The following is a 17,036-nucleotide window of genomic DNA, read 5'->3' as shown; positions in this document are numbered from 1 at the left end:
AAAAAAAAAAAGAGGTAGAACAAAGTAGCGGAAAGTCATTTAGAGACCAAGAAAAAATTTTGCAAACTAAAATGTATTGGCAGAAATAAAAAATGTAATAAAAGTGTTAGAAGATAAGGAATTCTCCTAAAGAGTAGAACAAAAAGCAAAGCAGAGAAAATACAAGAAAATAAAAAGATCAGTCCAAGTGGTTCAAAATCTAAGTAATATGAGTTTTAGAAAATATGAAATGAAAGGAAAGTATTGAAGAAAGAATATCAGAAAGGTATCTGGAACTAAAAGCCTTGAAATCCCATATTAAAGGATTCACTGAGTGTCCAGGATACTGAATGAAAGAAAGACTCACAAAAAGACATATCAACAAGATATATATCAATACCTGGGAAATGAGAAGGTCCTCAAAACTGGCAAAGCTGTCACAATATAAGTAAATAAATAACAAACAGTGTACATACAATAGACCCAGAATAAGAGTGGCCTGGGACGTCTCAGCAGCAATATAGAAGCTTAAAAGACAATACAGCAAGGCCTTCTAAATTCCCAACAAAATTATTTCCAACTACTATTTTATAGCCCTCCTGTGTTAAGGGTTAAGGAGATATATATATGTGTGAGTGTGTGTGTGTATACACATATACATACATACATATAGCTATATATATATGTATGTACATACATATATATACATGTATACATATGTGTATATATGTATATGTATGTGTGTATATACATATATAGAGAGAGTGATTATAAGGAATTATTTCACATGACTATACTACAGAGGCTGAAAAGTCTCAAGATTTTCAGTCAACAAGCTGATTTAGACCCAAGAGAGCCAAGGTTTTAAGTCCAGTTCAAATCTGAAGGCCTGAGAACCAGGAGAGCTGATGGTGTTGTTCCACTATGAGCACTGGTAGGCTCAAGACCCAAGAAATGCTGATGCTTCAGTCCAAGTCTGAAGGCCAGAAAAGACTGATGTCCTAGCTCAACCAAGCAGGAAGACTCAGTCTTTTTGTTCTAGTCTGGTCTCCAAATGATTGCATAAGGCCTACCCACACTGGGGAGGGCAGTCTACTTTATCACACACGATTAACTCCTGTCTCAAAAATTTACCTTTCATGCACCATTTCTCAGGAAGCAACTGGAGGATGTGTTCCACCAAAATAAATAACTAAACCTAGTAGTCCAGGAAGATGAAGAAAATACCCAGAATGATGGTGAAGGGAACCTGGAGTGACAAGTCTGCCACAGGCCTAGAAAGAAAGAAGTCCTGGCAGAGTGGGACAAGGCAGGGTTCCAGGAAATATGCCTCCAAGAAAAATAAAATGGTATAAATAGATGACCTGCTGCGTTTGACCATGTTGAAGGGCACTTATTAGCAGAAAGTTTACATGTGCTTAGAGATAGATACATAGAAAACAAGTAAAAGGCCGGGCGCGGTGGCTCACGGATGAAGAACGAAAACGTTGCCATGGTGTACTACAACCTTCATCAGTCATGAACAATAATTTTAACACTCAATATTGATTTAACCAAAAATTTGAAATATAGCTATATTTGGAGTTTACAGAAGTAAATCGTGTGTGCATATGTATAAGAAAGAAAGAGAAGAAGCTAGAGAGAGAATGAAATGATGTAAGAAATTAAATCCTTTCCATACTACAAAGTCAGTGAATAATGTCTGTGACTGAAAAAAAAAAAAATCAAGAAATAACATTATCATCATGTTATTTAGAAATCTGGAAACAAATTGCTGAAAGAAGTAGTTGAAAGAGTTGCAAGTGGTTGTTTTTAGGGAGCAGGAATCAGCAGGCAGGCAGGGACTTGGTTTTCATAAGCCCTGTAGAGTTATTTGGCTTTTTAAAATAGGTACCTGTAAGACTTGTTCAATCCATAGCTGATAAAAATAAGAAAATGTGTGGAGGCTTTTAAAATGTGTACTAGGTAAAATACATTAATTATTTAACATAAAGAATGACAATAAAGGAGTGGCGGAGGCACGTTAGACACCTTCAGTTCAAAGGAGTCCATGATGTGGTCTCAGAAAAGTATGAGACACATTTGAAATTTTAACCAGTCAAGTGGGTCCAATCATGTGTGATGACATAATGTCGGCTGAAATCTAATCAAGTGTATTAAATACAGAATGTGGAAACAGAAGGGGCATGCTATAAAGAAGAGCTCAGAAAGCAAGAACTTCAGTGTATCATATTCTGCCAACTAGAAAGGGGACTCTATTTTGAAGCAGAGTCTCCACCTGCCTTTTCTCTAATTTCATTCCAGGTGACCTTCCCAGATAACCTTGACACAATACTAGGAAGTGTTGGGGCTGGCTAGTGAACCTGAAGGTTTGGTGCCTGAGAAGGACATGTTCCTCACTTCATAACATGTCATTCACAGTTTTACAAAGGAAAAAAAAAAGCCCCTGACCTTACAACACAGATAATGTATGTATTGATAAGTGTAAAAAGCAGCCTTTGGGCCAGGTGCTGTGGCTCACGCCTGTAATCCCAGCACTTTGGGAGGCCAAAGCAGGTGGATCGTGAGGTCAGTTATTTGAGACAAGCCTGGCCAACATAGTGAAACTCTGTCTCTACTAAAAATACAAAAAATTAGCCAGGCATGGTGATGGGCACCTGTAATCCCAGCTACTGGGGAGGCTGAGGCAGAAGAATCACTTGAACCTGGGAGGTGGAGGTTGCAGTGAGCTGAGATGGCGCCACTGCACTCCAGCCTGGGCAACAATGCGAGACTCCATCTCAAAGAAAAAAAAAAAAAAGCAGCTTTTGGAAAAAAATAAACATTTAATATCTGTAAACGTATGTGGCCAGTGCCACATCTACATCTTGCCAGCACTTAGCACAGAGCCAGGCCCAGGGAAATCAGTTAAGTATTTGTTTTTAAAAAAGGAATGGATGTTCAAAGGACATAGTTTTATTCACAAACCAGACCACATGCGGGAATGTTTTTCTATAGCAGGCTGGGCGGCAGTGCAAGCTATTTGCTCCACTGTACATTTTTGTTTAGGAATCAGAATTATTTGGTACTTTCTAATAGGATGCTCTGGAATTCTAATTTTTTCTTGTCCTCAATCTGATAATTTGACAAAGTATAAAACATACATCCCATCATTCTCACACCAAGTAGAATTCACATTCATATGCATATTTGGTTTTCTTTTGAAAATAGTGAGCTGCTTTCTTTGAGAACAGGTCATGTTTTCAGGGGAAAGCAATAGAAACAATTTCAAAGCTGTTTCCTTCTGAGTATTTTGCCTTTATTACTTGGCATTTGTTAGTCCAAAGATTTCTAGTGATCAAATTTTGTGTCCATAAACTAATACTGTATGATTACACAGCAATAAAATTCATTGCAGGAAATAATGTAAAATTTCTGAATATTATCTCTTGCATACACCTGACAAGTGTTTTTCAAAAATATCAGGCTACAGGAATCCTATTTGACCTGCACATCTACTGTTGGCCCTTCTAACATTTCTGACGTCTTCCTTCTAATCATTGCCGTCCCTTCATTGTCCTAACATCAGTAGGCTGATCTATATCCACACATCTAAAGTAAAATTTAACCAGGGAGCAATATCTGGTAATTCTCTACCAGAAAACTTGAGACCAGCTTAATTTTCAGAAACACTGTTTGCCTTAGTTATCCAAAGAACCACTTGCAGTTTCCACTTAGCTTCCCCTATGAAATTCCAGCCACAACAGCACTGACATCTTCTTATAGCACATGAGTATTCTAGTATGTTCAAATTCTTGTGAAATCTTAAAAATATAAAATGAGAATAAAAAAAGCAAATTGTATATCCAAGAGTCATTTAAAATATTTCTTGATTTATCTGAGCCTATAAGTGCTTAAATTTTTATTTTCAAGATGATTTTAAATTTCTTTAAAAATATGAACCTATTTATTTCTTCTTTCACCCTGAAAATCAGCAAAATCTGAAGGGATTTTTTCTTTTCTTTTTAAAATTTATTTTAGATCCAGGGGGTATATATGCAGGTTGGTTTCATGGGTATATTGCATAATGGTGAGGCTTGGGCTTCCAGTGAACTCATGACCCAAATTGCGAACATTATACACAACAGGTAAATTTTCAGCCCTTAACCTGCCACTCCCCTTTTAGAGTCCTCAGTGTCTATTATTTCCAGCTTTGTGTCCACATGCACCCCATTGTTAGCTTCCACTTGTAAGTGAGAACATGTGTTGACTTTCTGTTTCTGGGTTATTTTACCCTAGGAGATTGGCCTACAGCTCCATCCATGTTGCTGCCAAGGGCACGATTTCATTCTTTTTATGGCTGCATAGTATTCCATGTTGTATATATGCCACAGTTTCTTTATCTAATCAACCATTGATGGACAACTTAAATTGATACCATGACTTTGCTGTTGTGAACAGTGCTGCAATAAACATACAAATGCAGGTGCCCTTTTGATTTAAAAAAAAAAAAAAAAAGTTATTTTCCTTTGGGATTTACCCAGAAGTGGGACCACTAGGTAGAATGATAGTTCTATTTTTAGTTCTTTGAGAAATCTCCCTATTGTTTTCCAAAGAGATTGAACTAACTTATATTCCCACCAACAGTGTATAAGCATTCCCTTTTCTCTGCAGCCTCACCACCATCTGTTATTTTTTTTGACTTTTAGTAATAGCCATTCTGACTGGTGTGAGATGGTATCTCATTGTGGTTTTGATTTGCATTTCTCTGATGTTTAGTGATATTGAGCATTTTTTCATTTGTTGGTTGGCTGCTTATATGTCCTTTTCGAGAAATGTGTGTTCATGTCCTTTGCCCACTTTTTAATAGGATTGATTTTTTCTTGTTGAATTGTTTGCATTCCTTATAGAAATTTGTTGGATGCATAGTTTGCAAATATTTTCTCCCATCATGCAGGTTGTCTCCTTACTCTGTTGATTGTTTATTTTGCCACGCAGAAGCTCATTAGCTTAATTAAGTCCCATTTGTCTGTTTTCGTTTTTATTGCATTTGCTTTTGAGGTGTTAGTCATAAACATGTTGCCTAGGCCAATATCCAGAAGAGTTTTTCCTAGGTTTGCTTATTATAGTTTTGGGTACATTTAAATCTTTAATCCATCGTGAGTTAATTTTTGTATATGGTAAGAGATAAGGGTCCAGTTTCATTCTTCTGCATATGGCTAGTCAATTTTCCCAGGCTGTCCTTTCCTCATTGTTTGTTTGTTGACTTTGTCGAAGATTGGTTGGTTGTAGGTATGTGGCTTTATTTCTGGGTTCTCTACTCTGTTCCATTGATCTATATGTCTATTTTTGTATTAGTACCATGCTTCTTTGGTTATTACAGTCTTACAGTATAGTTTGATGTCAGGTAATGTGATGCCTCCAACTTTGTTCTTTTAGCTTAGGATTGCTTTGGCTATTTGGGCTCTTTTTTGTTCCATATGAATTTTAGAATTGTCTTTTCTAATTCTATAAAAAACAACGTTGGCAATTTGTAGACTGCTTTTGGCAGTATAGTCACTTTAACAGTATTGATTCTTCCTATCCATGAGCATGGGATGTTTTTCCATTCATTTGTGTCATCTATGGTTCCTTCATCAGTGCTTTGTAGTTCTCCTTGTAGGGGTCTTTCACCTTCTTGGTTAAATGTATTATCCTAGGGGTGTGTGTGTGTGTGTTATTATAAATGGGATTGAGCTCTTGATTTGATTCTCAGCTTGAGCATTATTGATGTAACTGATTTTTATGCATTAATTTTGTGTCCTGAAACTTTACTGAAGTTATCAGCGCTAAGAGTCTTTTGAAGGAATCTTTAGGGTTTTCTAGGCATAAGATCCTGTCATCAGCAGGGATAATTTCACTTCCTCTTTTCCATTTTGGATGCTTTTTATTTTTTTCTCTTGCCTGACTGTTCTGGCTAGGACTTCCAATACTATAGGAGTGGTAAGGGTGGAAATTCTTGTCTTGTTCCAGTTCTTAGGGGGATTGCTCTTAGCTTTCTCTCATTCAATATGATGTTTCCTCTGGGTTTGTCACATATGGCTCTTATTATTTTGAGGTATGTTCCTTCAATGCCAAGAGCGGTAGATCTTTTCCTAGGTTTCAGGTGAAGAGATCAGCAAAAATAGCCTAATAAACACTTTATGTCATGAAGAGTTATAAAGCAAATAACTGGAAACTTAATGTCATTTAAGTATATTAAAATTTTTCCTACCTAGTTTCTTTAGGACTCAGAATATTCTGTTTGTTGAGATATTTTACCAAGAAACTGACTGCCATGTGTACCAACTGTGGATTACGAATTCTGTAAGAATTAGAATCCATACTTAATAGCAAAAGATTCAGAAGGCACTTAAAGTATTGTTCAATCTCTCAAGGTCATCACTGTAAACATTGCTTATTATTCTATCAGAGTCACACACACAGGTAAGAGTAATGAAGAGAATGCCAGACAACAGTCTGTTCTTCCATTCATCCATTCAATAAGCATTTATTGAGTACTACTTTGTGTAGGCAAAAGCATTGTGGGGACTCAATCATTTAACTAAGCTTCCATCCATAGAATTTACAATGCTTAATATTCCATTTTTTAAAGAGTAAAAGGATTTGTCAGTATTCGGAGCCCTTTAAGTCACTAACAGAACCCAAGACTCCTAACACCCCCTTTCGTTAGAAGCATAAACAAGCAATTATTTCACTTGGTAACTGGAATTCAAATATAAATAATAAGCAAACGGCAGTCTTTATATCTGCCCATTTGCTAATTTTTCTACCATCTTGCCATATCTGCTCTCAGCTACTTACATGTGGGTGAACGTAAAAGCCAGGCAAGCTAACACGAAGGAAATTATGCACATTCTTATTACAATGAATATCAACATCTAGACCTAGTGTTAAAGACAGTCCTAAGCAGTTATATCTCTGGATGATGAAAAGAGTCTTCAATATAAAGCAAAAGCCGTAAGTGTTCTGCCAACCAAAGTTCGCTAAAGGAAGCTAAATCAGTATCTATGAAAAAAATCCCACACCAGGAACATCACCTTCATGAAGCTGACACCCAACATCAGTATTTAAATTTACATATTGTTGCTTATACATTCATTAATATTAATACAAAGAACTTGAATAAATGATGTACTTTTTCACTCATAATTTTTCTATTACAGTTAAATATGAAAGGATCAAATTTTTGGTGATTGCATTAAAGAATGCTGTGGAAATATATGCTTGGGCTCCTAAACCATATCATAAATTCATGGCATTTAAGGTAAGCAGGGATGTGATTATCTAAAATGTGCTTTTTAAAAATTTTCAGTTTCCTACCCATTAATAAAATAGTCCATATAGACCAATACCAATTTTCATATAGATAATAAACCTGTTTTAAAAGTGTAGGTACTCTAGGGTTTCTTGTTTCAGAAGTAAAGACTAAGTATTTGTAAATGCTATAAAATTAGATTAAAATTTGGGTATACCCTCCTCCTTGAGATCTATGAATCATCATCCCCAAGAGGCATTTAGAATGGTTAGTAGGCATGGCATTGATTGTGATCTTATGCAATGACATTTGTTATAAAGCCACCTAAACCAGGGTATTCCCTGATATTTTGTTTGAAAAAGGCAGACAAATGGCAGCACTGAATCTCAGAGTTAAACTGAGTCTCTAAGTCTTTTAATCCTCATAAATCTTTCTGGATGAAGTCCCTAAAACTCAGGTGATGCTTATATGTCCCCAGTGCTAACTTACAGAAATGACCTAGTTTCTCTGCATTCTTCTATTTTGATTGCCTTTTCATTTTTTACCTTGTCTAAGTCTGTACCCACCATGGTTGGATTGGTCACTCGTGAGATTTGCCAGGAGTGGGATGGGGATATGCTAGTCTTGTTGACCCCGAATACCAGGAGGACCAGTACTTACAGGCACCCAGATGTGTTCAGAGCCGCATAACCTATCCATAGCCCAAGTGAACTTATCTTCTGTTTTTTCTCATGCTCTCTCTCTGATCTCTCTCTCTGTCTCTCTCTCTCTCCCAGCTTATGTCTGTCTGCTTCTTTATGTCTCATTGGCTCTCACTTTTTCTCCCCACCTTTATGACTGTTATCTCCCTTTGGCTCCTTATTAATTCTTTTCTACCACATTTGCCATGGAGGGCAAAACTGCCCTTGGAACACTATGTAGGCCCACTTCAGAGCTGAATCACTTCTATCTTGTTCCCTTAGTGCAGATGGCTTGTGATGTGCTCAGGAAAATAGATTCATTAATGGAAATGGGCTCCCCTCCATAACCTCACTTTTATGGGAAAAAAATTAGAATGCATTAGGTTACTAATAACAATTAAGGGATAACTCCTAAAAGCCAAAGTGGTACTCCTGTTCTGCCAAAATCTGTCTCCACAAAAGCTTTTCAATCAACATCCCATTCCCATTCTTGCTCTGAAGTTACTGCCATCATTTTATGACCCAGAGACACATGAGAGAGTGCAAAATGTTCTTTCGGACAGACCAGACCCAGCCCAGAAAGAGGGAAGGGCAAAGGCAAAGACTTGAACAGGAAAGAGTGGAACTGGCAAGAGGCCAAGCCTTCCCATAGGACAAGGACAGGAGGCTAGAGCTTCCCATGCTGTCAGATGGTGTTAGCAAAAGATGAGAAGAGAAGGGTCTGAGAGGTAGCAGTGGCATTATAATTAAGGCAATTGTTTCACAAATGCTCTCCCAGAGACAGCCTTGGCTGCCCCTCCCAGGCTGTCTCTGAAAGGGTAGTTGCTGTGGATGGGCCTGGTTGCCACATGGGAAAGAGAGGGGCCAGAGAGGTGACTGGGCCTTCTTCAGAGGACAAAGGCCAGAAATAAACAGGAAAAAACAGCAGTACCCAGGCACCAGGTTTTTAATATACATTACCACTATCAAAATTTACACCTGTGCACCAACTTAAACTTCACTGCCCCGAAGGACAAAGGGTAGAAAAAGGGGCACAAATGGATGCTAGACCCTTCCTCCTAGGGCCAGATTATCAACAGACCTAAAACTGAAAGAGAAATTTTCTAGTTTTTCACTTTAATAAAGTTAGAAGTTAACTTCCTCTAGACAGTGGCTAAAGAAAAAAAATTATTAAGATACCTCTTTGAGTGATGCAGATACTAATGGGGTGATTTTTAAAGTCTTTTGCAGATCTCCAGCACAAGCCTCTGCTAGTTGATCTCACGGTAGAAGAAGGTCAAAGATTAAAGGTTATTTTTGGTTCACACACTGGTTTCCACGTAATTGATGTTGATTCAGGAAACTCTTATGATATCTACATACCATCTCATGTAAGTACTTAAAAGTAGATTTTCAAGGGCTCTCTGTACAACAGCCTGCATGTAGAAAGAGATTTGTTTTGCATAGTTTTAGTAGAAGTCATGCAAACTTTACTAACCAGCAAATGGACTTTCGTTCTTCATTAAGTATACTGCTTTTAATAACTAAAATATATAAATTTAACTAATTTTTATGACTTCCTAAAACTGGAATAGAAATCATTTGGCATTTACATGTTGTCTCTTTGGACTTTAGATTAAAATGAATATATTTTTCTTTCAAGGGCATGAATTATATTCAGTAGACAAGTTTCCACATTCAGTTTTTGAAGGGAAATTCGTTCATTTTATGTTAGAGAAAGCCAGGTACTAATTTATTGGAGAAAATTCTATTTTTAGTTCCTCTCTTCAGCTTGAGGGCAGTGTGGTACAGTGGAGTCAGACACAGTGGCTCTAGCATGTATTAGCTTTGCAGTAATGGACACAGTAGGCAGCTTCTCCAATCCTCAGCTTTCGCATCTGTAAAATATGGATAAAAAGACTTATCCCATAGGATTATCATTAGTATTAAACGAGGTAATGGATCTAAAGCAGTTAGTACAGGGCCCTGCAAATTGTAGATCTTCTTATTAGCCCTAAAATATTCATAGTACTATCCTGACATATTGCTTGAAACATAACTGTTAAAGGGAAATGCTGCACATGGATTCACGTATTAGGATTAAGTGTAGTGTAAAGTGTGTGTCCTGTGTGTAATCCCAAGGCTAACATACAGGAGAAACTATTTATCAGGAATGTTTGAAGCTACTGCTGACAGGTATTTTGAGAGTTTTAAGACTTTATTCTAATGAAACGCAATAACTAAAAGAAGTTGTTTCAGTATATTACGTACACACACACGATTGCCATTCATTGCTGCATTATTACCACTTTTAACTCATGTGGATGTGGGTGAACACAAAGACTCACAGCTCACATTCCTGGTGAGGCAGCTAAGGCATAACTATGATAATCCTCAACTCTCTTAGCCCAATCCATCAAGCACATGTTGGGCTGCCATGGCATTCTCAACTAGGGGATCACAACAACATCACATTTCCTTTCCTAGAACAAATTAATATACACTTATTTCAATAGTGATTTTTTTTTTTTTTTTTTTTTTGGATACAGAGTCTCGCTCTGTCACCCAAGCTGGAGTACAGTGGCGTGATCTTGGCTCACTGCAAGCTCCGCCTCTCCTGGGTTCATGCCATTCTCCTGCCTCAGCCTCCTAAGTAGCTGGGACTACAGGTGCCCACCACCACGCCCGGCTAATTTTTTGTATTTTTAGTAGAGACGGGGTTTCACCGTGTTAGCCAGGATGGTCTCGATCTCCTGACGTCGTGATCCGCCCGCCTCGGCCTCCCAAAGTGCTGGGATTACAGGCATGAGCCACTGTGTGCGGCAATAGTGATTTTTTTAAATGAGCGGTAATTCTAAATATTTTTTCTAACCAAGCCATGAATTATTCTGGCATTTAGACAGCCAGATAAACAATCCTATATATATATTTTTTTTCACAGATTATTTTGGTAGGAGTTCATTTTGACCCTACTTAAACTATCTCCATTAGGTTTAGCTGGCTTACATTCTCCTCATCCTTTTTTGGAAGTGGTTGTGCTAATAGAAAACACATTAATTTCAACGTCAGGAAGATGTACACAAATCCCAACTCTACCAACAAATACTAGCACAGCTTTGCTTAAGACACAAAGCCCTTCTGAGATGCAGTTTCCTCATCTGTAAACAAAGCTATCTACCTTGGGGAGCTATTCTAGGTACTAGAAATTATATATGTAAAGGGCCCCATGATTGGCACATAGTAGGTGTGCCACAGATTTACATGCCGTTTTTAGGAACAGGTAAATTGAATTTTTAATCTAGTGACTAAGTTTGATTTACCAGGGTATTTTACAAGTCAGTGGTTAAATTAAAGCAAATGTCAGTCTTTAGGGTGACGATGAAAATAAACAAAAACCTCTTTTTTGCAGTTGTTAGAGATGAATAGTCAAGACGTTGTTTTATTTTTTAAAAGAATAATGCTTGGCTTTTCTTTGTCTTCTAGATTCAGGGCAATATCACTCCTCATGCTATTGTCATCTTGCCTAAAACAGATGGAATGGAAATGCTTGTTTGCTATGAGGATGAGGGGGTGTATGTAAACACCTATGGCCGGATAACTAAGGATGTGGTGCTCCAATGGGGAGAAATGCCCACGTCTGTGGGTAGGTTAACCATTCCTTATCTCCTTCAGCAGTTACACCCCCCAAATGAAACGAAAATCAAGAAATGTGAAACAACCATTTGATTCCACAAAAAAAAAAAAAAAAAAAATCTGTGAATAACTCTTGTAAGACTTGCTTTGTCCATTTATCTCAAGTCGTTTGTCATTTTTGTGGTTAAGATGTGAACAGATGCTGTGAGTTATTGCCCATCTAATGTTTTTAATGCAGTTTTGGAAATTCCTTTTGACAGCCTACATTCATTCCAATCAGATAATGGGCTGGGGCGAGAAAGCTATTGAGATCCGGTCAGTGGAAACAGGACATTTGGATGGAGTATTTATGCATAAGCGAGCTCAAAGGTTAAAGTTTCTATGTGAAAGAAATGATAAGGTAAATCCGTTTCAACATTTGCATTAGTGTTTGCATTTTAAGAGACCACCAGGTACCTGTGAAACCTTCATTCTCCTTTATACTGATTTGAATCACATCTGTGTTAAACAATCAATATTATCTTGAAATGGCATTATTTGGTTTGATCCATGTGAGCACTCAATATATTATTCACATGTCAAAAACTACATAAAAACATCTAGAAATTTCTTGTAAACCTCTTAGAAACTTTTGTGGCCTGAAGGCCTTATGATGACTCAGCAGACACCCCCAAATTCTCCTAAGCACTTAGAGCAGTTGGCCCATCATTAATCATCTCACAGTGGGTCAACTTTATACTTCCACTTTTAGACTTTTCACAAAGTCACTTTCAAGACCTATCCAATCACCTTATGTTCACCTTTAAATCCAAAATATTTGATGTGTAGAAATATAAGCTTTTTAAAAATGTCACCCATTCCTTAAGGAATGCACAATCACAAACTCAACTAGTGCCATGTCTTGTGTCATTCCAGCCATGTTTCTTCTGAAATGTCATAGGTGAACTGTTTTCCAGTGAAATTTGGCTGTGTCCGTCTGGCATGATCAGTCACCTCAGAGGGGTATTCTGCAGCAGTACTGCTTCTCCCTTACCCTCCCTGTAGAGTAACCCCGAGGTTTTAGTAGCTAAGCCGTACCGCATTTGCGAATTCATCCTTTGTGGCTGTGGCCAACATAGAAATGCTGTCCCCAAAGCCACAGACATAAACGCCTATAGAAAAACGGTATGATGGGTTGAATTTTTGTATATCCCTTTGTCCACCCCAGTTCCCCAAAGGTCAGGTTGGTCTTAGTCCAAACCTGGTGATGTGGGCCTAAACTATATTCAACCCTGGCCCACTACTCTGACCTGATGTGGTCTGGGTGGACAGTAGCTGCAGGTGGCAAAGATGGTTCCAGTCATTTAGATTTCCCAGAAAACAAACATAACCTAGTAAAACTCCAGCTCCCACCCAGTCTCTAAGAATCAAAAAACTAGGAGTAATCTGGGTATGGATACCCACATTCTGATTGAAAACCTACCCCAGCAGGGCTGTTCCAAGCCATGCCACATCCTTAGGAGTAGGCTGGGGCCACACCAGTGTCTGGAACCCAAGGTTTAGGGCCAGGGGCACACAACTTGGAGGGAACAGCAGCCCTTTCTTTTCTTCATTGTGGTTTTCCATGGGCCCTCTCTGTCCTTCTCCGTTTTGATTCATTGACCCTAAGAGTAGCATTACTTTCATATGTAGCATTAGGTGAATGTCAAGCATTTCCAGAGACCTCCCTAAGAAGTTGTTGTTAGCATTCTTCTGAAGAAGCTGTAGAGATGAAGTAGCAGAGACTTTAGACTAGTGACAAAAGCAAATGCCTCAGACCAGTTAGGTATTGACTGACTGAAGGGCTAGGCCATAGCCCAAAATATTACTTTCCTGGGGCAGTGGTTCTTTAACATTTAACATTCAGCTCAAGCAAGCAGTAACCCAAATTTTTCTCACGTTTGTCAGTTGTTTGATAAAATGACTTAACAGACTCAGACCTAATGGACTGTGGTTCTACTCGTTAAAGCTATGATCTCATTTGCCCTGGGATATGCCACCATCAGCAGAGAAACCACGCGTTAACTCTTGAAATGCCAAAATGAGTAGGCATTAAATACCTTGCCCTATCTGACGACACTATTTAATGTTTTTATCTTAAATTTAAAAAACTGAAATCTGAAACTGTATGATAGTCAGTAGGCCTAAAACTCCCCCTTGACTGAGAATTTGAAGGGATTCCCTTCCATCCTGAAGTCTACTTTCTTGTCATTTATGGGTGAGAGAAGGGAAGCTTCTGTGCCTTTCTAGAAATTAACAAAGAACCTGTTGGATCCTAGGCCAGAAATCCAGCACGTTATCCTAGCATGAAACTCCCTTTTAAAAAGTGAACACCCAAAGAGATGTTTGTTACAAATGAAGATATAGCCCCTTCAGCGTCTCTGGAGACCAATACCACAATAAGGAATAATAACAACCATAGGAATAAAGGCAGGAGTTTTTACATGGGATGCACGATATCCAAAGGGACTTTATAAACACAAGCCATTGAGTCTTAAGACCTGACACATGGCAAGGATAGGACATGTGAGAGAAAATGGATGGACGGTTGAAGAAAAGAGGGGAAAAGACCATGCAGTTGAACTAACTTCTTTTTAATTTCAAACAGGTATTTTTTGCATCCGTGCGATCTGGAGGAAGTAGCCAAGTGTTTTTCATGACCCTCAACAGAAATTCCATGATGAACTGGTAACAGAAGAGCACTTGGCACTTATCTTCATGGCGTTATTTCTAATTTAAAAGAACATAACTCATGTGGACTTATGCCAGTCTAGAGGCAGAATCAGAAGGCTTGGTTGAACATATCGCTTTCCCCTTTTCCTCTCCCTCCGCCCCTCCCAATACAGTCCATCGTTCAATGTTGCAGCCTGGTTGAGAAGGAGAGAAAAAGGTGGCAGGAATTTCCAGGAGATCCCCAAGAATGCTGCCTTGTCTATGGACAAAGATGGACCATGTGCCCTTCGGAGTTAGGGATAGAAACAAATATTGTGTGCTCTTAACGATTAAGCTGTGTTATGGTGGGTTTTCAGGTATTTACCTTTTTTCTTTACCCCTTTACTCTGTAAGAATGGGGAAAGAATGCATACTGAGAAAATGAGTCTGTTTTTAATTCTGTCTGCCTACTAGTTTTAAGTATATGGTATGTTGTAAAATTTCCAATTTCCAGTGACGAGAGAGAGCACAATAAATGTACCTTATCTCCTTAGGCTGAAGGCCATAACTACATAGTGGAGTAATTTAAGAACTCTCTTGCCTTCACCAACCCAAAAGGTTGCTTTTTGATAGCAACCGGCTAATGAATTTTTAAAAAGAGAAGAAAAATACTAGTTTTCCCCTCTTTTGGGAAATAGATTTTAAATGGCTAAACTACTAGCCTTAAAACTACTAGTCTAATAAAATCAACTACCACTTTTGTGAATCTGACAGGCCATATTTTTATATGGCCCTTTACAGAATGGAGTGTGTTGAATAGGATACTAATGCCATTGAGTTGAGCTGGCCTAGTGATTGAGGGACTCTCTAACACAAGTTTCCCTCAGCTATTATGCAACAGATGAGGGCAAAAAGATGGGATGACAGATGGGGTCAGACAGAAAGAGCTTCTGGGAAACAAGCTTACATAGTCTTTTTTAAAATGCACAAAGCCTCCCGGCTAAGAGGTCACTTGGTTTGGGCTTCATTAGGACTGAGACTTTGTTGAGTTCTTGCTGGGACTTGGGGAGTGGATGACATTCAGGCTCTGAACATTCCCAGCTCTCTCCTGAGGGTGCCACTTTCTCAAGATGAAAACTGTGACTGAAAAATTAATAATAAATGTTTCTGAGCTGCCTGTGTTCTCCCTGGGTGGGTGAGAGAAGGGACTAGACTCCTAAGCCTGCCTCAGATACAGGAGGCATCATTGGCTCCAATTTTAGAGAACATGAAAGCAAGGCTTTGGACAAAATTTTGAGACCCTAATCACTTTACCTTCCTCCAAATTACCCAACATACGGTAAACAACATTTGTGCAAAAATTTGTATGTATTTAGTTCAGGTTGACTTGTGTCCTTATAAACTCTTACTCAAATGATTTGAACTTTTACGCGACTGGGATTTTTTTTTCCAAAGCTACAAGCATGGCCGCCTGTGGTATCGAGGTGTTGCAAACAATATCTGTGTTGCGCTTCCTGTTTTAACCTACCTCGTTTTGTTTGTTTTTGTTTCACTGTTCATCACAGCAGTGTTATCTCCAGGAGACATATAGAGAGCTCAACTGGCAATCTCAGGTGCATTTAACATTTTTAAAACGAAACAGTAGTTGACCAAATTTTTCTTCTTAAAAAATTGGAGGTGGGGTGAATCCAATGACAAAAACTAATGTGGCTTGTTTCTGGAGAAAATAATTACTGTAAACGGATCAAAAAAAAAAAAAAAAAAACTATGATCCTACTGATTTTGCCTAAATACACGAGCAGCTGATGTACTATTAATGAGAACGAAATACACATTAGGAAAATGGAGCCATTTCAATCTAGTGGTTTGGGGAAGAGAAGGGGAAACATTCTAGTTTCTGGATTACATTATTATGCCCCTCCTTAAAAGGTGGTTGTCATTTGCATTTATTTAAAGCGGGCAATATGCAGGAATGTAACTGAGGATTATCTTCAGGCAATCAGCAAGATATCCTCCTCATGGTCCCTTTAGCTGTCAAAAGCAATGAAATCCTCCTGTTCTCATTTTTACTGCTGTGGTTGTGCTGCTGAACAATACTATCTATCTTCTCAAATTCCATGCCACAAATTCAGCAATAACTTTTTGGATTGAATTTAACAACTACTGTAATTGGATGCTGATGTGGACAAAATATATTGATTTCGATTTCACTCCCGAATGTGATTGCCACCAGCTCTTTATATTGCTGCTGTGGTATTTTAAACCAGAAGCTTCTTTAAATTATGTTGCAAACTGATCTTTGTTTTTATGTTTTGTTTTGTTTTTATTTCTAAGTGATAAGTTTGAAACACACAGCTTTAAATGATTTTTTTATTGTGGGATTTTGGGTACAGTTAAGAAATAAAAGGGAATCATTGTGTTTAAACATAAGGTAGTTTGTGAATGTATTTTTTAAAATCTAGATTCATTGAAACAAATCATAAGAAAACAATATTAATGCAGTCTTGTTTACAGTATGTACAGTGACATAACATAGAACATGAGCTTTTCTGGTGCCAACAACAATAAAACACAGACGTTAAACATCAAGCCATGCCTTTTATATTTTTGTACTAATATTTTACACTGAGTACAAGGCAAATCCAAATTTAAATGGGCCCCCCAGAAATCTGTGCTCTTTAAAAGATAGATATTTAAAGAATTCAATGAAGCTTTTATCTTCAAAAATAAATTTTCCTCCAGCAAGACAGACCCCAGCCCTGACATAAGGAGGCCCAGAACATGCAGAATACGTCAGAATGGTGTCCTTGTGGCTCATC

General features: G+C 38.1%; 1 protein-coding gene across 4 annotated transcripts in view; it reads left to right on the top strand.

The window, feature by feature from the left end:
• The window catches only part of TNIK (TRAF2 and NCK interacting kinase), a 128,528-nt gene extending 111,722 nt beyond the window's left edge, over positions 1–16,806 (top strand). For all 4 annotated transcript variants that reach the window (XM_058426962.1, XM_058426963.1, XM_032174002.2 and 1 more), the window contains 5 exons: positions 7,164–7,264; positions 9,156–9,305; positions 11,398–11,557; positions 11,808–11,947; positions 14,174–16,806. In XM_058426962.1, the coding sequence (XP_058282945.1) occupies positions 7,164–7,264; positions 9,156–9,305; positions 11,398–11,557; positions 11,808–11,947; positions 14,174–14,257 (635 nt within the window). In that variant the 3' untranslated portion in view covers positions 14,258–16,806. The remainder of the gene's footprint in view (positions 1–7,163; positions 7,265–9,155; positions 9,306–11,397; positions 11,558–11,807; positions 11,948–14,173) is intronic.
• Positions 16,807–17,036: the final 230 nt, after the last annotated feature.

The sequence above is a fragment of the Hylobates moloch genome, unplaced genomic scaffold (assembly GCF_009828535.3).
Source record: "Hylobates moloch isolate HMO894 unplaced genomic scaffold, HMol_V3 SCAFFOLD_13, whole genome shotgun sequence".
NCBI classification, from domain to species: Eukaryota; Metazoa; Chordata; class Mammalia; order Primates; family Hylobatidae; genus Hylobates; species Hylobates moloch.
The sequence above is the reverse complement of the archived record's forward strand: the minus strand, read 5'-3'. Positions and strand labels throughout refer to the sequence as shown.